The sequence below is a fragment of the Syngnathus typhle genome, linkage group LG10 (assembly GCF_033458585.1).
Source record: "Syngnathus typhle isolate RoL2023-S1 ecotype Sweden linkage group LG10, RoL_Styp_1.0, whole genome shotgun sequence".
NCBI classification, from domain to species: Eukaryota; Metazoa; Chordata; class Actinopteri; order Syngnathiformes; family Syngnathidae; genus Syngnathus; species Syngnathus typhle.
The window spans coordinates 8,804,540-8,825,699 of NC_083747.1; the positions used below are offsets into that span (position 1 = coordinate 8,804,540).

Here is a 21,160-nt window from a genome sequence, read left to right on the forward strand (position 1 = left end):
AATGGCACAAATGGTTGTTTTTTTCTTGGTCAACCAATACTGTGCATGGCTACCTCATCTCATTCACATTATAGATGGGAATAGCTAAGAATGAAGTATTGATAGAAACAAACACTTTAGAATGATGCCACATTTTTAGGAAACTTTTGTTGGATGAGCAGCTGTCAGGAACGGAATGGAGCAGGGTGACCAAATGCAGCTTGGACCAGGGTTTATTGAGGTAAAAGGTAGTTGGAAGGGAGGTAGGTGGGGAACCGAAGACACAGACAGACTGACTTAAGTCCACTTGGACAAGGTTAAAATACTGACCGTGAGCCTCCAGACAGACCGAGGGGAAACCAAATGACAGGGCACGGACAGGGACGGGACAGAACAGCAGACACCGACAGGGAGAACCACACGGACAGGGCTTAAATACACAGGGTAACAAGAGGAATCAGGTGACAGACATTCCGGTGACGAAAGGGGTGTGGCTGAGGGAAGTTGACGGCCGAGCGTGCTCTGGCACGGGCGTGACAGCAGCAGATGTGAGTATATCGGTTGCACCCATGAAAAACATATTAAATGTTCTCTGACCAAACCAATTGAGATAGCCTCCATTGGATGACAAGCATTATTTTTCCAGTGAGGGAGATTGCGCTTGCCACTATCAAAATTCCCTCACCAAAATATGTTATTCTGTCACTGCACCAATATTAGCCCAGAATTCTCAGAGTCTTCTCTCCACTTCGACCAGTGCTGAATAACACTCCTACGAATTGAGGTTTCAGCGTTTGCAGAGACCAGGCAAAAGCTCAAAAGAAGAATTGATGGCAACAGCAAAACAAGCTGTTTGACATTGTCACAGATTTGGCAAGTTTTTTCATGGGTGCAACTTACATACTCAGCCGCTCATGCCATAAATGCGATTGCCATTGGCTGTGGCGTCAATACAGAGGTTGTTTTTCCTCATAAATGATTATTATTAATAGTAGTAGTACATCTCATGCAATGTCATGGCAGCCTGGTAGAAAATAGCTGCCCTATGAAATTCAAGTACAACCCAATCAAAAATAATTTGAAGTAGAATAGTCTCATGCAGCCAATTACAGTGGAATGTAGTGAGCTCCAGTGTTTGTTTGTGTATGCATATGAGCCAGCTGTTAACATGCAAGGCCTCTGCATCTTTTTAAGACTGCACCTAATGTGGAGGTATGCGGCATGTTTACATGTGAGGCGCACATCCATATGGCTCTATGTTTGTTCATGTTGGCCTGCTAGCAAGGGCGAGAGAGCGGCACGAGAGAGGCTCATTTGTATTCACCACCAATCTACATTCACCTGCCAGAGCAACAGCAACCCCGCACTGACTGTACCCTCAACAGATGGCCACACGTCAACACACACACACACGCATACACACTTTTTGTGCCTCAATCAAGCACGCATGCAGTCTCTCTCTCTTTCTCTCTCTCTCTCTCTCTCTCTCTCTCTCCCTCTCTCCCTCTCTTATATAGTCTCTAACGGAAAATAGCTAAAACGTACAGTTAGAAATAGGGAGTGAATTCGTTTATACAAAGCAGAGCTTTGGCGCCACATTCTTTATCGAGTATACAGAGCATACATCAAATACCCACATTTCTTAATTCACCTTCACTTTCTCCTCGCTTCCTTTGAACCTTTCATTGACTCTCCCCGTCCGTCCTCCTGTTCTTCAGGACCAGTGGTTAGCACGCAGTCCAATGTTGCAGAGGCGCGTCTACCACGTGATGGCAGCGGTGAGAAGGAAGCTTTACGTGCTCGGAGGGAATGACCTGGACTACAATAACGACCGGGTTCTGGTTCGCCACATCGACTCATACAGCCTGGATGTGGACCAGTGGACGCGCTGCTCCTTCAGCCTCCTAACAGGTGGGGAAAGTGGACAACGCCTACAACACACAGACACAAGTGGTGGAGTGGAATTCAGAGCAGCTGATGTTGGACAAAGTCTGCTTCTTCTTTACTCAAATGAACATTCACCTCCAACACAAGCGCTCCGTGAAACGATCCATGTATTAAAAGAAAAAAGTTTGATTGAAAGGTTAAGGGTTTATCTTAACCAGGGTCGTCATTCCATCACAGGACACCAGTTACACACACACACTCACAACCATGGATAATTTGGGTGCATCAGTCAGACTAATGAGAATGATTTTTGAAAGTGGGAGAAAGCTGCAGTATACAAAATTTCCACACAAGCAGAGGGAGAACCTGCTAACTTCACACAGGAAGGCATGAACAGGGATCCCAACCACGGTCCTCCCACTAATCAACCAATGCTCCACTATGTCTTTACATATTCCAATTGGGACAACTTAATTCATGTATAGTTGTCACCGAATGAATGCCATACAGTACATATTGAAAGAAGATGGGAGTTGAAACTGTGAAAGTGTCCCCTTCATTAGCCTTTCTCCTTCTCAGGTCAGAATGAGTCTGGAGTGGCGGTCCATGATGATAGGATCTATGTGGTTGGAGGGTACTCCATTTGGACCAATGAGCCTCTGGCATGTATTCAGGTGAGGGAAAACATTTCACATTTGAAACTGTTCATCCCTTATCCTCGACACAGCCACTTTGGTGCATGGTGTCTTGGAAACGGCAATGTTGTAGTATTTGGAAGAATTTAACAATGCATCAAATTAGTGCAAAAAATATTTGACCCTTCTGAATGTCTCTATCTTAGGAACGTTTATTTTTTATTTTTTTTTTACATAATGCTGCTCACTTTGTACGTCTCGTTTCAGGTGCTTGATCTGAGTCGAGAGGGAAAAGAGGAGGTTTTCTACGGGCCAACGTTGCCATTCGCCTCAAATGGAATAGCAACTTGTTTCTTACCTGCTCCATATTTCACATGCCCCAACCTTCAGACACTCCAAGTACCCCATCACAGGATTGGTACGCTTTAAACCACTCGTGAATTGTATGTCAAGATGCAAACAGAACTGAGGAACAGTAATATATTTGACAGTCAGTATTTGCAAATGTGAATTGAAAATAAAGTTAATGATAGTACTCTTGCACATAAGATCAACTCTCCTGACAAGACTTGCTGCTGTTCTATGCGAAACCTGTTTCCTTGAAATGCAAACCAGCCATCCAAGTGTCAAAAAAGAAAGGAAAAACAAACAAAAGGCATAATCTAGTATTATGCAGGGACTAAACCCTGGTACATAAATATTTCAACCTATACTTAATTATTCACTATGTCAATAAACCTGAGCAGACAGATCTTTTTTTATATTTTTTTTATATACGTTGAATAAATAACTTGCTAACAACCTTCTGGAATGTCAGAGATTCATAACATGTTTAAGACTTGTTTATCGTTCAACAATATATTTGCTTAGTATTCTCAACGCACAGATAACAATTTACCGTGTTGATTTTCGAAGCAGTAGGCTGTTTGAACCAAAAATCATTCATTGTGGTGCTGCATTTCTCTTGTCGGTCCCCGTCCAAGTGAATACAGTACTGTATGTATATTGACTTTTCAAATATAAATAGAAATGACTTGTAAATGTGATTTTTGTATTATTGTTCTAGCTGGAAGCTACGCAGAAAATGAGGGATTAGTCTGCCTGATCATTGAGCAGCAATAGATAAGTGAACACCAAATTGAAGTAATGCATGAACTCTAAAAACACCACTGAGAGTGAAGTGTGAAGTACTTCAGCAGAATCTCCCTGATGTGCGATGAAAAGAAAAGCAGTGAAGTGAAGCTGGAAAATGACCCCCCCAAAAAAAGAGATTTGCTGATTGTGGCAGACAGGATCATGCCTTTGTGATTAGGAGCAAACTTAAGTCACACTGCAAGACATTTCTATGGCTTGCAATGGGACATACTGTGAAATATTATGCCTTTTATAATATGCCTTTTACACACTGTATTTCTTCCTAATAAGGATCACTAAGCTTGCCTACATCCATCTTTGTATGTGGAATTTAGAATTCCAATCTACAAAACCTATCCAGCATCTAACTGTGTTCATTTCATGTATCAAAGTACAAATCATCTGAAATTTAAAATACTAATTTAATTGCATATGATATCCAGCATCTAACTGTGTTCATTTCATGTATCAAAGTACAAATCATCTGAAATTTAAAATACTAATTTAATTGCACACCTTCTTTACAATATATACAATCTGGTCAAACGCATACATTGCATGACTATAGTACATGTACATTCAATAGGCATTAACAAACAGTATCAATCCTCTAGTTTAGGACCACACTGCAGATTTAATTGTTTAAAGTTTGTCTCACATAATCAATGACAAGTTTTTCTTGTATAACAGCTGAAGTACTGAATAACAATTTTGCAAGTGCAATTTTGTAATGCTACTATGGGGACCTGGGTGCGGAAAAAAACATCAATTAAAGTCAATACAAACTTTTTTTTTCCAAGGTTTAACATTTATGTTGCTAATGTTTAACAATAATAATAATAATATTATGCAGAAAAAGATGCTTCAAGCTTATTTTTAGGTCTTGGCACTTTAGTCTTCTTCCAAACTTGATATTTCGGCCTGCCCACTCTCCCCGAGAAGACACAGCAGTTTTGTGTATGCACTTCTGTTTAAACAAAGAAGCGAAGGCATCAAATTAAAGAAAGCAACAACAATGCAGTGGATTCTTATGCTTGCTCACCTTAAGGTGGCATTCTTGCCCAGTCCTCTCTTGTGTTCGTTGTTTCTTAGAGTGAGAGACAGGGTGGGAATCAGGGCTTCGACAACAAGAGGATCTAAAACAGCCACCGTCTCCAGAACAGTGTAAATCTGCCTGTCATAGACTCCCTCATTCTCTGACACAAATGACCTTGGAAGATAAAAAAAAAAAAGAGGGTAAAACCACGACAAGGAGCCTCCTAAGTGCGATTACTGCAACAAATGAATAAAAGTTACTTTAAGACAGATATCAGCTGCTCGCTTGGTCCTTGTGCAGACCCCGCAGCACAACGCTCTACCACAAGTTGGACTGCATCTGTGCTTGTCTTCCGCGCTGCACACAAATATGGATGAGACTTCACCGTAAAATAAAACCAGTTGACTGAGAAATAAGCACATCTTTTTATACTTAATTATTGATTAAAACTTTTTGGATGCCTAACTTTGGGCAAACGGCAGCCAATCACAGGGCATTTTCACTTTTACAAACTCATTTTGGGCCATATGGAAATTATGGTTTCCCACTGAGGCCTCTGTTGGGACTGTAAAAATAATAATTATTAAACAAACTGTATAATTACCTCATAGAAGTTTCCCTCAATTTATTTAGAGTTACCTGTAAAGTAAAAAGTGCAAGCAAGTCCTAATCAACTAAACCTCACCCTGAGGGTCATTGCACAGCATCAAGCAACGCAGTAGAGAAGGAAGCGGTAGAGTGAGGAGGTCAGGGTCTGAGTCGCTGCTACGTCTTAGAAGTTCCCACAGGAATAACAGAACGGGCACGAGGCGAGGTGGAGGACAATGACCTTTGAACTGAAGGAAACTCTTGCTAATAGGAGAAAAAAACATTTCGACATTGTTAGAGCGTATTTTGTCAATATGTTTTCAACTGAATTGGGAGTTGACATTTCAAACAGGGCAGATCTCATTTTGGAGTCATACCAGAGGACCTGCAGGATAATCCTCCTCAGCAAGGCCCCAGGGCCATTTGGGATGGCTTCGCATGCGCTGAGAAGCACGGGATGATTGGTGATACTACCCAACGAAGGAGAGACGGGAAGGAAATGATCAAGATATCTTCGGATGATGGAATGGAGCTGTTGCTTCAGGTGCGCCCCTTGTGACGGGGACACACTACAAGCCACTGACAGACCCTGCAGGAATTTTAATACAGGCATAAATGCATGCCTTCGTTTACAGTTGTCTTCTGATTATATGGACCCAAACCTGTAGATAGAGTGGCAGACTGTTTCTTAGAGCCGTGTCTTGCTGAGAGAGGTTATGCGGGAGTAGCAGCCGATCCACGATGCGGAAGAGCAACTGCTGCGCTTTGGATGTGACCAGCAGGTGGCTCCAATGCTTCACGACGCAGCCTGGCTCACAATGATCCAAGAAAGAAAAACAAACAACGATTTCTTGACCCTCCATGTCAGAGGTCAGTATCGACGTCATGTGACTCTTACCAACAGCCCAATAAGTTAGCTGAATTCCTTTCGGATTCTTGCTGACAAAAGAGGGTTTGATATATTTAAGGACGTCTCCAATGTAGTCCAGCGCTCTGGTCACCATGGCTGAACGTTCAGACAAAACTTGCAGTCCGCTGTACACTCTGCCTACAGCCTGACCCAAGAAAGAATCAAATGGGTGAGTGAAGTTTCCATCTTTGATGTACTATGTAGGCCAAATATGGCAGGGACATACACAAAATACATTTCACGTGATACACACGTATTACACATAAAACGTCAGGTATGATCTTCAAACAGTGTTTGTCTTATTTGTACGAGACTAATCTGATTTGTCCTCAAATGTAAACACACTTGGTTGCTTTCTCGACAAAATTCAGTGATGATGATGCGTTACCTTTACAAACAACTCCAAGGCTGACGTGGGCTTTGTCACGGTGGCTGTAGGACAGAGGTTCGCTTTCTGCAAAAGACCGTCCACCTCAGGAAGCATCAGCACTAGGCGGGTCAGTTCACACAGCTGCTCCTCCAAAGCGAGGTCTATCAGGTCGGTCGGGCACAAATAGCACAGGGTTTGAATTTCCTATCTAATACAAAGCTAATAAAATATCTGACAAAAAAAAAAAAGGAAAACCAACAGCTAGTAATTTGTAATAATCCATCTTCACGTGAAGAAGGTGGGGACTACGCTAGAATCAGGTTATGTGAAAACTCTGTCAAGGTTAAACCTGAGATGAGTCCAAGATGACGAGTAAGAGAAATTCCAAGTCAGTCACCATGGTAACAGATTCAATGAACCTAACCTGCTTGCTGCCAGGTGTTGTATAGTAAACCCTGACTTTATACAAATTTCTGGCATGTTTACCAATTGTGGGGGTACATTTTCTATCAATTTTCAGAGAATTTGGACCAGGCCAATTTGCAAATAGGAAAAATCTAGGAATGATTGACATCCATCATAATGTATTGGAGAAGGTCGGGTTTATTTTACGCATTGTGTATTATTTTTTTATTAATCGGAAGATTAATCACTAATCCAAGACTGATTGTGAGTCTCGAACAAGGCATTTGCAAATGGGGCATTGAGTGGGAATTGATACCATATCAGCTGCATCAAACGGACACGAGAAAAAAAAAGAAGCTTGCACTAAATTTGGTTTTACCTGCTCTGCTTTCAGACCCACCAAGGTGTTGCTGTAGAACACACCGAAACCAGGCCCGGACTGACATACTTTGCGATGAGGCAGACACAATGATCCCACGATCGCCACTAAGTGAGGACACCAGTTCGCTGAATAAAAGATATAATAATGACCAAAGGGCTTCAAATAATCTCCAAACGGTTAAAACAAATGTCGTGTAAACCACAAATCACACTTTCTGATTCTTTTGCATGAACACTCATTTAGATGTGACGGACCAGATCAAAATTAAGCTTTGCTACCTGTTCTGGAGTAGATGCGGAAGGTAGCGCGTGACAAGAAGTGGATGAACCATGTCATCCCAGCCGAAGTATTGCATGATGGATTGAACTGGATTGGGTTGAAGGTCCTGGGGGGCGGAAGCGGGCAGCTCGAATGCCAGAAGTGTGAAGCCTACAGGCATACAACATGAATTCAGACAAATAAAGGCGCCCATGTTTCAGCATGCATGATCTGTGTGCCATCTTCTGATCTTGTCATCGGCTATCACAATTGATTTACCTTCCTCACCCTCTATTTCTTATAAATTCTTAGACGGATTTAAAAGGCAGTTAAATTCATTTTTCCCTCAACTCATTGGTTGTTTTTTAGCCTCGGGTCACTTTTTCTGTCATGGAGGATAACATTGATACTGACCTGCAGCAGCATCTGCCAACTGGGCTGGAGGCGTCTGAGAAAGTCGTAAATTGCGGAGGAAGGGGAAGAAATGTGCCCAGAGTGCTGAAGCCACCGCTAGGTGGGGCTCTTTCACAACACTGTTGGTAGTCAGTCGGTTCATTGTAGGTCCTGACTGGACACAACATTGATGTGCCCGTCTGGAAAAACACAGACAAACAAATCTGTCCAATGCAAAAGTCAAACCCAGTGCGCAAAACTACACCACCCAACACCCCACCTTCTTTTTTCATATTATTAATCCTGTTTCTCCACTGTTCCTCTCTCCCTGCTTCTTAAGTGTTTTCTTTCTTCCCTCCTGGGGGATTACTGGGGGCTGTGGTGTGCTGCGGTGTGGAGCAGCAGAGTATAGGATGAGATGGTGAAGGAGAAAAGGATATTATGGGTATGGAGGGGGAGCCTAGTGCTGATCCTCTGTACACACAATGTACTTTGGCTCTTCTGGCTCATCCCTGGCCCTAGCCGCAGCCTCACGAGCAGCCCCACAGTGGCTGGCATTAGCCCAGATAAGCAGCTGAAGAAGCTGTAATCTCATTTAGACTGGAGGTGATCCTCCTGTCCCCCTCAACTGCCCAGATGGGGGTGTGGGGAAGCAGGGGTTGGGTTGTACAGCGAGTACAGGGTACCACCCTCCTCCCTCATACACATACATTTCACTTCTTCCCTTCCGGCAAGGTTGCATCTAATCCAGAGAGAGCTGAGACAATCGATTAGACTCTGAATTCATTAGCCTCGTTACTACTGCGGAATGGGCCTTTCACACCCATCAGCCCTCATTGTACAAGGTATCGTCAGAAACCCCATTTAATTCCCCTAACTGACATTTCTTACAGCATGTACACAGAAACACGCACGCACTAAACATGTTGCCAACAAAACACTGACACCGTTTGATCCTGTCTTGAACTAATGAACTTCATAAACTCAAAAGACAAGTTCTCAACCTCGTTTCACTGTCACCCAAAATGCACCACGCACTACAGAAACCAACTAGAGTTTTTGATTTGACTTCTGAGATGTGTCCCTTATTCTCCTGACAAAAACAAAAGGCTAGATATCAAGTGAGAGGTTGTAATGACCTCAGAGGAAGACCTGCCTTCTATTATGCCGAGGGGACTGGAGTTAATTGGTTCTACTGAAAACAGATCCAACAGGTTGTGCCACTGCCAGCTCACCTCATCAACTAGCGGGATCCCCCACCAGACAGACATGAGAAGGAATAAAACTGAGGAATTAGGCTTGGGACTGGCTTCTTGTAAAAGTGCCATCAAGGGTGAACACTCAGATGGCACTTCCTCAACCACCGGCACAATAATCATCTTAATGTGTGCAGATTCCACATGGCTCTTAATAGGTATAATGGTGCACCTGATAAATATGCCTGTCAAAAAATTACCACAATTAATAATGAATTGTCAAACAGGGACACCGTTAGCCACAGAGACAAAACGTTATCTCCCAAGATTGATAATCATTTTTAATTTGGGAGAGTAACACAAACAAAATATTTCTGTTGATTAAATGGGTCAGCTGGGCTCTGTGATTTCCCTTCCCCACTCTCTCACCGAGGCCATTAATGTGCAAATGCGTGCCCTCCTAACCCTGTGAGGCGAGTTGAAAAGTTAGGGAATCAGGTGCACTAACAAGATCCTGTGTACATTGAAATAAGAGAGTAACACCGAGGTTGGGTTTCACTTTTAGTGTGTGTCGCTGTATAGCTTTGTGTGTCCAAACTGGGATGTGTAAACTAAAGAAATAAGCACGTAAAAGCATCAGTAACAGTGGGAGGGCTCTGCAACTCAAACCTTACACTGTAGTCTCTCATTTCTCCTGTTTGAATTTACTGTATGCGTATTTTTGTCTATGTATGACAAATCTAAATTATTTGCACGATCTAATTAGTTTACATTATGTCACCAGGAGGAATCAAATACCTAAATACCTTGTGTCTCCATTTGAGAAGGTTTTGGGAAACCAACACCGTCATTCATCTAGTTTTACCTCTGCAACATCTCAGTTGTGTCTCTCTCTTACACCTGAGGCCCAATGTGTAACTAAAGCTCGTGTCCTACAGGTGAACCTGCCTTCATGACCTTCAGTCTAGCTTCATCTCAACATGCCAACCGCAGCGCTGCTGTTCCCATGACCATGAAACGATCCTGACAGAGTCCCATGGGCTTGTAACACTATTCAGGACTCCATTGGTCTGAGGGACTGGTGGGCTGGTTGGCTTCCTGAGGCCAGCGTAGGTGCATACAGAGACTTATGTGTTAAATATAGCTACTTTGCAATTGCCATGACGACAAATTGGCACGAGAACCCGACCGACTACTCTAGGCGATTATCTTGCAATTCTCATAAATCGGTCAATATGTAACCAATGCCGCTCTTGTTCGTCTGTGCTGTAGTGTCACACACAGAGACGCGGCAACCACTCTCACATAAACTTGGCTGCGAGAAATTACAGGAACAGCAGTTTGTTTTTTTTCCCTTCAACATAAGCTTTTACGTTGTAAAACAATAACACTACACTCGAGTGCCCGGAGTCTATTAACATCCTCGCAGAAACACACACTTAAGGGTGTTTTTTTTTTCCAGGCGTATTTTGAAGCAGTGTTTTAACATTAGGTAAATTGCATTGTTTGTGAAATAAAAGCATGTGAATGTTATTCAATGTCCAACATTATCTCGGATAAGACTATTACATACAGAGCAATTCACGTAACAGTAAGAGCTGCGTTTTATTGAGCTATACTGATGCAACTTAACTATTACAATTACAAGGCACAAACGACTGCAAAGTTGCCTTTTGACATCTGCTTTATTTTTAAAGCCCAGAAAATTATTTAGGGGCCTACAATGGCACTTCATTTCACCTTGCCTCAGCCACAGTGGTTCGACTTGAGTTACAGTAAAGAAAAACAGTCCATTAACAATGACTTTACTTTGAATTCAGAAACATCAATATTAGACAATTGAACACAAACCCTAAATGAGTTAAACTAAAGTATTTAGGGTTCGGATGAATAAATTGTAAAACATTAACTTTTTTGAGCAATGTGATCACAATAATTCCTGAACTGCCCACCATAAACACGAAAGTACAATCCTATCTCACTTCATACCATAAATCAAAAATTTCCAACTTGTCTATTTTACTGTAGTTTTATGTACATATAACTGAAAGAAGCAACATTGTTACTTAAAATCTAGTTGACCATTATTCCCTGTCTCGAATGAATGTTTTTATAATTTCTAACTTTGATTGCAGGAACTTTGGTTCTTTCCAATTTTGATGGCTGCACTATATTGAAAAAATATAATCATCACAATTATGGCCTGTGCAGCGTGTGTTGGTCAGTATGTGTGACAGAATAGTATGATAATAGGAAACGGGAGAAAAAACATTGATGGTTGAAAAGCCTGGATGATGATTAGTCTCTCACCTGAGTTGGGCGAGGACAGTCTGCAGAAAGCCAAGTACAGAATTCAGTTCGGATTGACGGCAGGCAGGCAGCAACCAAACAAAGCCTTCATTCAGAAGTTTTTCCTCTGATAGGTTGAGCCTGGTGCTAGTTTCAAACACTTCAGCCACCCCTTCCAGGTAAGATCCGAGAGGCCCCCAGAGGGCAAGTTTACGAGACATCTCCGTAGTTTTATTGTAGAATTCCTTGGCGGTATCATTGAAAGATGTGGCCAATCCACTAGCAAGGGGGCCAAGATCCAAGCCCCTCTCCTACATCAAAGAACATATAGTATGTCAAAACCTCTCGCACAAATGAGTCAAATGTCCTGGACTGGACCATGCTTTAAGATTTTTGGATGACCGACTATACCTGAAATAACAATACCAGAGCCAGCTGTCCCCTCCAGACCAGCGTGCGGTGACCTGGGGAGCAGTCAGATGGGAGGAAGCTCAGCAGCTCACAGGTTTTACTGGCAACATCCTCCAGCTCCACTTTCATGGCAACCACCAGAAACAGTAGCAGGAAGTTCATGAGGCCGGCCTCTGTCAGCTCCTTCATCTTCTTTGAGGAGAACTTTGAGCAAATCCTGAAAAAGGGCCAAAACAATAGTGAGCGGAAAAGCGAACAATGAACACATAGTGTCATGGTGCAACATTAAACATGATTTTGGAAATTTAAAAATTCTATTTAGTTCCATTTAGAATCAATTCAGAGGTATCATGTCCCTTTTTTAGAATGCAGTGACTAAACTTTTCACTCCCATGATGCTCTACCACCTGCCTCCACTACCCAAACAACAGACGGGGAAATCTGTGGTGTCTAGCCATACTTGCAAGTGTGTGTGTGTGTGTGTGTAGTGGGGGGCGGGGGGCACAAGGTGGGAGAGGGAATAAGAATAGCAAAACACCCAGCATTCTTTTAGATCCTGAGGGCACTGTGGAGAAATGCCTTTAAAGATCAAGTTAAATGTCAGAGACACTCAGACACACAGCAGTAGGCGCTTAGTCCCTCTCTACAGCCAAACCAATTTACTGCAACACCAGAGAAGGATCAATAAAAACACACACAAACATACACACTGCCACGCTTCCAGTTCAAATTCTGCACACCTTGTAAAAAAATAAAATCCCATTTTCCCTACCTCCCAAAACCACAAACAGAAATGCCAGCCTGTACAGGTAAGTTGTTATGCTGCGCGGGTCAAAGCAGCAGTGACATCTCCCAAAACAAACGTGTATCTAGGGCTGAACTATTTTGAAAAAATAACCTAATTGTGCCCCCCCCCCCCTTAATAATGTGATTTAATATGCAATGTTTTTTTTCAAGGTCCCCTTCCCCATATATATATTTTTTAGCAAACAAGCAATAATTTATGTATTATTAATTATTTTCTCTCTTTTAAAGGGGATGGCTGCAGCCTTTGCGTGTGACTGAATGTAAAAAAATAAGATTGCATTGAGTAGCCAGTTTCTGTTTGTTTATTTAAGACTGTGTTTTCTCTGCAGCCAAGCAGATATTCAAAATTCCTGGTTCTGGGGATCAACATGCGTATCGCAAAATGTCTCACATTAACATGGCCATCATGGATGTCTCCCTAGGCCAGCCAGGACTACCCAAATATTGTTGGAAATTGGAATACAGTACAGCCTCTTGATTGGGTGTGGTGTAGCCTTGGTTGAAGGGGGGATGTCGGAGGGGGGGAGATCTGGACATGTTCCAGCCTAGTCTGGCTTAACAAACACATCCTACAGCCCCCCTCCACACAAGCCCCATCACTATCCATGTTGGAAACCACCAAAGCTTTGCTAAGGCGAATTAACCGCCACGCTTGTTAGCTAATTAGCCCCCATGTCTGCAATGCCACTGAGCAGTCCAGACAGAGGGAAGACATTAGGCGGACTTATCTGCCTCATTTGGGTACCCAGCCTGTATGTGTCATTTGATGATCCAAGGACTCAATGATTGGCTTTCTTACACATGCCGTGACCATTGTATCGTATAAATAGTGAAATAATGATCATCTCGTTTCAATTTACTCACAAATGTAATTACTGAGTACGTCTTTGAAAGGCATAAGATAGTTATAACATTATAAGGGTGGTGGTGCCTTTTGCCAGTTATCACATCACTTTACTAGAATAAGTATATGAACAAAATCATAAATATAATGTAATAACTATTTGAGACTAATTCGCTCATTGGATGTTGGATGTGTGTTGTGGAAAAGCACATTTGACACAATGAGGTTTGGTCAAGCTTTACCTTCCTTTGAGCTGTCTCTGTGGTACTCCCCCTACCCTGTCCTGAGACAGGCACAGGGCCAGCAGTCGCAGGAAGATGTGGAATGAACTGGATGAACGATACAGCTGGGTATGTCCTTGGGAGCGGACAGGAGACGGCTCACAGCAGTTGCGTGCCAGTTCCAACAGAGACAGAGGGGACTTGGACAAAGTGCCCAAGCCACTCACTCCGAGCCAAGGCACGGTGAATGAGGCACCCTGGATTGGCGAGACAGAAGAGAACATTAAAACTATACATGACTTTGGAGATTACATCAAATTGATTATAAGCATGTTAAGAAAGGCAAAGGTTGGTGACCAGAAAAAAAAAGATAATTTTGGATGTTAAGCACTGAACATAGTATTTGACCTTACTAGGTTTTTGCTGTAGTAGTCCCAGAGGGTGGACACAGCACTGGTACTCGGTTTCCACAGTAGACACAAAGAGAGACAACAATGCACATGCATTCTGACCTGCTCTTCTCCAAGACCTCCCTATGATTGGATTGTGGAGTTGTAAACACTGACTAAATAAAAATACATGTTTGTTTTCATTATGTTTGATGAGTTACGGAATGATGCTGACCTGTGGCTTGCAAGTCAACTTGAGCAACTCTTCCACAAATGTCCAATTGTCATCTAGGGATTTCTGCAAGCATGGATGAAAGTGTAGGATACACAGGGATAAAAAGTCAACATTTTTAACATACCATTATTAATATAGACCAGAGGTTCTCAAACCTTTAACACCAAGTATCACCTCCAAAAATAATTAGCACTCCAAGTAATACCAACATAAAAAATATGGTAAAATAACAGAACTACATGTTCATCAAATACGAGGTAGAGGTTTTAGCCCCAAATATAAATACTATAGTCAGTGATGGAATCTTTGTTGGTTTGAATCATACTAAATTGTGTAGATATACGTAATGAACAGCCAGTGCGCAAAATTATGTAAATATTATAAAATTGTGATATTGTGCCTCTTACCTCTGCTTGGATTATGCCATTTTGATTGTACTGGCCTAGCATTCCTAAATGAGTGAGCAGCCACCATGTGAATCCTAGAGGGTCCTTGCAGTGTGTCGGGAGGCCACTGAACTGTTCTGCCGTAGGTTTGTTTGACACTAGAGGCCTCAATAATGAGTTCATATAGCTCCAAAAAGACTAAAGCAATAAGAGAGACAAGCTAATGAATATAGATCTCATTTATGCAAATATGCACACATTTGCATCTGCATCACCTGTGAGTGTCGCCTTTTATTCCTATATTGCAAAAGGTGAATGACCAGGATCCACAGCTCTTTAGTGCAGGAGCAGAGGTAATGATGACTGCTAAGAACCTCTGTCGGCCTAACCTAAAAGAAAAAAAAGTTACATTACAATCATTTTGGCTACAGTTCTAAATAAAAGCTTGCGTTGTAGAATCACTCTTGCTGTCTGTTTTTCTGTTGATACACACGTGAAAGAAATGCAGGACATGATTCCATTGCACCCAAAAAGGTCCATGATTATTTGCAAACACGGCAAATTCCCCAAACACCACTGTGGTTTGCCCAGAGCAAGGACGAGAGTTTAGCCAAGTTGTCCCAGCGGCAAGCACACAGAGCAAAATTATTTTTCTCAAGCTGCAAATAACATCAAATGACAGCAAGCGTCACATTGACGCGCCTGTTCTCTAAGTCTAAGGTTGGTTGGTTCTGTGTAAGTTTGATATATGAGATGTTCATGAGACATTTGCAAGACATTTCATCCTCTTGTGTAATTTCAACATTTTGGTACTGTAAAAAATATAATCCCTCATTGTTTAGCACCCACCCACCTTGCTGTATTTGCCCATGGCCAGGCCAGTAAGGTCACACAGAAGGCTGCAGAGGTGGTCCTCAAACAGACTGGTATCAGTCAAGTTCTCTCCCGTCAGGTTCACAAACTGGTGTGCATACACCACCTGGCCTGGGCAGAAGAGAAGCTATAACAGTCAGGACCATGTCTAAAGGTCAGAAAGCCATAACCTCTTTGTGCTAGCACATCACCAGCAACCACAATGCAAAACACCTTGAAGACCGAGACCATCCTGTGCATTGAATATTTGTTTCTGTATATTAAACACTCACATTTTCTTTTCAAAAAGTGTTTTTCCCATATTTTGTTCATGTGTGATAATTTCATTACGTATAAATCTTTTTACATCTGTTAAGCTACTGTATTTCAGAGTACGCAAACATACCATGCATCTTATGGCCAAACAGGTGGAGGATTTCCAAGACTGACCAGTGGATGTCAAGGTGAAGGTGCAGTAAATGCCAAGAGGGAGGAAAAATCTGTGGAAACAATCCATAATATCCCTCGAGGAGAATGTAACAGTATACAATGTTTGGGCTTCTAGCACTTGCATATGTTGGTTGTGGGCTGTGCTGCAAAGAGCTACACTAAACAAATGTATTTCAAATTTAATTGTCTTTTAGTCGTAACGTCTACAGCAACTAGAAACTCATCGTATTCCTTCACTCATGTGTCATTTAACAAATGTAGCCCAACATTTTAATTAAGTAACCGTTAGGACTCGAAGTACCTTTCCTGGGTTCTGTATAGTGAAAGCATTCTGAATGTTAGCAGGCAGGTCTTTAAGACGCCCAATGAGCAGAATGATGCCAAACAACTCTTCGACAAGAACAGATGGAAGTTGACCCTCCAACTCCTCATAAGGGTGGGGTGGATGTGCATCAAGGCTGCAGGAAACCTTCAGGTATCTGAACAAATAAATTAAATAAAGTTAAATAGAAACCGTGTCAAGTGCAATGGCTAGGATAATATTGCTATAAAGATTACCTGTGTAAGAAGACTTTAATATATTGAAGAAATGAAACACATTGCTGTCTGAGCTCAGAGGCCTCATAGTGGAGGTTGCCTCTTTGACCTAAGGCACAAAAACACATGCTTCAACCCACACTGTACATATAATATTTTGTAACTGCAACTTGACATAATTTCACAGGCCAATAATTTTGGAAAAACCTCAATTTATAGGAATAGAATTATGCTTACCAAAGTCATGTGAGCTGTGCTGTGTCATAGTCTCAAGCCTGTAGATCTTTTGTCTGAAATGGAACATTAAGCGATAAAAAACTTGATTGAGAGTTTCATGCCAATAAAATATTAATTTACCACTGACATGCTTACTGTCTGCTGTATGCACACTGGCTCAGTTTTGCTCCTCTTATTTATTGTGTTATTTGTTTATTATTTATTCATCACTCATATTATTTATTTATTAGTTATTATTTATTGTTTGTGCCTTCTTGTTTTTATTTTGTGTCGTCTACTTGTATGTCTATCGTGTACTATGTCTCGTCACCGTGGGATAGAGGAAACGGAATTTCGGTTTCTTTGTGTGTCTTGACATATGAAGGGATTGACAATAAAGCAGACTTTGACTTTGACATGCATAAACAAACATTAAATATGTTTTGTCACACAAAATATGATGCTTTTATGGGTTTTCTAAAGGTTGTCTTAGCCTATTGACAAAAACATGATGAGCGGTACTGAAAACGATGGATCCACAACATGCAAAAACAAACTGCGCTTTGTGTCTTGGTTTACCTGAGTAGTCCAAAGAGTAGTTTGGTTGATTCGACCAATGCTGTCTCTGTAACCCAGGTTAAACCAAACATCTCCACTGTGTCGCTCTCATAGTCTGCAGGGGCTGGATCAAGACACAGCAGCAACCTGCAAGGTGGGTCCGTTTCATGTTAGTATGATTTTTTGTTCAGTCATACAATTAGTCAGTAAAATGCTCTGAAGTAACATAAAAAGGTTTGACCTTTTCAGTGAACCTCGAGCAGTGTATCCCTCATTTGAGAGTGGCCCAGTTGGATCCTCCTTAACTTCAGAGCAGCAGAACCAAGGTGGTCTGGCTGGGGGAAGCTCACACAGACCATCTGTAGGGGACACTGGGGGAGTGAGGGATTGGTTGAAGTCGTCTGCCATGCTGCTCATCAGTCACCTTTGATCATCAGAAAAAAATGCAATGAGAAACACGGAAAACGCGACAAAAATGATGCAGTGACTTCAGATTCAATCAATTGTGAAGATCAAGTTATGTTCAGAATTTTTACAGTGCCGTTATTGTTCCTTAATCTCTACTCTACTCCAATCAGCGTTAAAAATAGAAAACAAAAACGATCGGATAAGCAAAGTGCACAGAAACATGAACAAACCTTTACTTGTTGTGTTTATATGCGAATTAAAATTCCGTACATTTGATTAAAAGATCGGCGCTTTCTCCTGTGTTGTCATAAACTGTTTGAGTTCCGGGAGAGTTCCGCGCGTTCAAACTGCGCATGCGCAAAATAAACGTCAAGATCTTTGATTGGTGGAAAGTTTAACAATGGGCGTAGCTTAACAAATACACAGCAGTAGCAGAAGTCTCATGTAACATTTACAGTTTGATGTAAATAGCATCTATAACAGTGATCCTTAACCTGGGTTCGGTGAGTCGGTCTCAGGGGTTCGGCAGAGCCTCCACTGTGGAGGTCCGAACAAACCTGATTTATTGTGTAAATTTGTGACAACACATCTGAAGTGGTCTTGCAGATGATTTGCAGGTATGTCATTTGTTTTGAGTTCATGCATTGTGTTGTTTATGTTCTTTGAACAAGGTGATATTCATGCATGGCTCATTTTCTGCACCAGTACTAAACATTGATGTCTTGAATTTGAGAAAAGAAAAAAAAAATCACTAAAGAGGGATTCGGTGAATGTGCATGTGAAACTGGTGGGGTTTGGTACCTCCAATAAGGTTAAGAGCCACTGATCTATAATCTGGACATTTATCCTGCAACTGCAATTTGAAAAGTAAAAACTATAACAATTTTGCATTACTGCTTAGTATAAAATGTATCCTTGAATCCTTTCTTTTGGCTGAACCCCATTCAGGGTCGCCACAACAAAACATCTTCCATCTCTGCCTGACTGTCTGCTTCAACAAATCTGGAGCTTATATATATTATATACTATTTTGATAATCAATTCACAATGTTAGAAAAATAATCTGAAGATTTTATTTTAATGGTACAAAAGCCCGGGCCAAGAAAGTGGCCTCAAGAATACAGTATAATCACTCAATTTGTCCCAGAATTATGATTGATTACAAATATATTATTATCTATTATCGATCGATCGATCGATCTATATATGTTCATTGCGAGTAAACATCTTTGTTCTTTTGTGGCATTATTTATACCAGGGAAACATGACATCCATCCATTTTCTTAACCGCTTGTCCTCGCGAGGGTCGCAGGCGTGCTGGAGCTTATCCCAACTGAATATGGGCAGTAGGCAAAACCCTCACAAATAAACTAGGCTTAAACATTACACAAATCATCAGCCACTGATTGAGGACGGATTGTGACAACATCCCAAGAATGAAGTGAGTCCCAAAATCTAGATCAAGATCTGAATTAAAAATGTTCAAGGTCAGAAAAAGACAAGTGACTACATCACATTTCAGCCAAGGACTTATGGATTTGGACGTGACATTTGATCCCCTTTCACGTCCCACTGAGATCATAGTTTGTGCTTTCAATTACCACGGCTGTTCTTGCATGTACATGTGAGAGTCACTTTTACTCAGATTTGGCAGTGACAAGTGGCAGACACAGCATGGAGTAGGAAAATGACATTGTTGATTACAGAGGAAAGGTCAGGTTGACAGTAGGGTAGTTTTTCTGTTTGATTGGTAAATAAATCAGTTAAACTGAACCTTTTGTTACTTGCTCTTTTCGCATACAATTCGGTGTTGTTGACTTACTTGTTGAATTGACGCCATAGAAATGCCAAAGTGCTGCACCCCATTCAGGTTTAGCGCTAAACAGGATTATATCGGATGAAATTGTACAATAAAATACAATACAACTTTATTTATATGGCACATTTTGAAACAGCTGGAACTGTAGTATTGGGACAACCATAAAGACAGTGAAAATAGTCAATTAAATCACAAATTAGTATACAGTATTAATATTATTAAAATACACTAATAGAACAATATAACCGTCATTCGACAGCCAAAGAATAAAAAGGGGTATTCACATGAGTTGTTTTTATTCAGTCAACAGCCAAAGAATAAAAATGGGTATTCACACGAGTTTTAAAAATGGACAATGAGGGGGCTTGCCTAACATTTAAAGAGAGGTTATTCCAGAGAGAAGGTCCGGCAACAGGTTCGATCCTCTCTGAGACTCCACTTAGACTTCGGCACTTCCCGTAGCATCTGGTCTGCGGGCTTGAGGCACCAGCCAGATGTGGAGGAGCTCAGAGAGTTAAGATGGGGCAAGGCCATTTAATGGTTTGGAAACACATAGAAATATCATAAAACAAACTCTAGAATGTACTGGGAGCCAGTGAAAGGAGGTCAGAATCGGGGTAATGTGCTCCCTTGAATGAACTCAGAGGCAAGCGACAGGATTTTGGACCATCTGGAGATGCTTGAGGATGACTCCGAAAAGTAAAGTGCCATATAATAGTCTAGCCGAGATCTAATGAAGGCATGGATTACTGTTTCCAAGTACTTTTGAGAAAGGAAGGGCTGCCTATAATGGAAGAAACTGGATTTAATGACAGCACTGATTTGGCCATCCAATTTCAAACCACTGTCCAATTTAAAACCAAAGTTTGAGACTGTTGGCTTTAGACGCCAGGGGGTACAGGAAAACATGGTGTGATGTTCAAGGGCCGCTGGAGCCGAAAACCATAAGAAATTAAGAAAATTCAGTGACATCCAGACTTTGATTTCCTCTTGGCAGAATCAGAGTGGTTTTAAGGAGAACACATTCTTTTTGATCAGCGGGACATACTGTAGATCTGTCATTCACATAGCAATGGAAGGAAATGCCATTTCTATGCAGGATAGAATCTAGGGGCAGAAAATACAATGAAAACAGCAAGGACCCCAAAACAGATCCCTGTGGAACACCATACTCAAAAGGTCCTGCCAGTCAAATAGGATATAAACCACTCTAGAGCGCTATGTGGTTATAACTGAAGAAAGGTGTTCTGAACACTTTTGTTGCCAGTTTTGCACCGAACAGCAAAACGCTGCTCAAAGGAGATGCAGCATGATGGTCTTCTCATCTTCCCTACAGCTCTGGTTGTTTTTCACGGTGCAAATATTTGCGAACAAAAATTGTTGAAAGTGAATCAGCAGTGCCTCCGTTGCTTCAAGACCGCATTACCAGCCAATTGCACATCAACAGAATTCTTAACGATCAAGCGATCACTCAATTACCAAGTCTATCGGATGAAAGTAAATTTCTATGTCCTATCTTAAAAAAAATAAAAACACCTGCACTTGGCTTGCGCCCTGGAGAGCAC

The 21,160-nt window shown here is 41.5% G+C and overlaps 2 protein-coding genes across 4 annotated transcripts in view; one reads left to right on the plus strand and one right to left on the minus strand.

Moving 5' to 3' along the window:
• The window catches only part of klhl32 (kelch-like family member 32), an 18,698-nt gene extending 14,273 nt beyond the window's left edge, over positions 1–4,425 (plus strand). For both annotated transcript variants that reach the window (XM_061289308.1, XM_061289309.1), the window contains exons 9-12: positions 1,698–1,890; positions 2,446–2,540; positions 2,769–2,919; positions 3,568–4,425. In XM_061289308.1, coding sequence (XP_061145292.1) covers positions 1,698–1,890; positions 2,446–2,540; positions 2,769–2,919; positions 3,568–3,623 — 495 coding nt within the window. In that variant the 3' untranslated portion in view covers positions 3,624–4,425. The remainder of the gene's footprint in view (positions 1–1,697; positions 1,891–2,445; positions 2,541–2,768; positions 2,920–3,567) is intronic.
• mms22l (MMS22-like, DNA repair protein) lies at positions 4,121–18,124 on the minus strand. Of its 2 annotated transcripts, none has more exons than XM_061289307.1 (26): positions 18,047–18,124; positions 17,610–17,792; positions 17,390–17,515; positions 16,832–16,884; positions 16,616–16,703; positions 16,359–16,536; positions 16,014–16,107; positions 15,609–15,739; positions 15,031–15,144; positions 14,777–14,953; positions 14,370–14,432; positions 14,159–14,278; positions 13,767–14,002; positions 11,874–12,090; positions 11,484–11,773; positions 7,999–8,177; positions 7,605–7,755; positions 7,324–7,451; positions 6,558–6,700; positions 6,158–6,314; positions 5,922–6,067; positions 5,637–5,848; positions 5,357–5,523; positions 4,932–5,028; positions 4,678–4,845; positions 4,121–4,602 (listed from the first exon to the last, which is right to left on the minus strand). In XM_061289307.1, exons 2-26 carry the CDS (start codon positions 17,783–17,785, stop codon positions 4,527–4,529), a joined length of 3,687 nt encoding a protein of 1,228 aa, XP_061145291.1. In that variant the 5' UTR covers positions 17,786–17,792; positions 18,047–18,124; the 3' UTR covers positions 4,121–4,526. The 2 variants fall into 2 exon arrangements, with proteins under 2 accessions (XP_061145291.1, XP_061145290.1); XM_061289306.1 differs by having other exon boundaries at positions 18,007–18,124.
• Between the last annotated feature and the right edge of the window lie 3,036 nt (positions 18,125–21,160).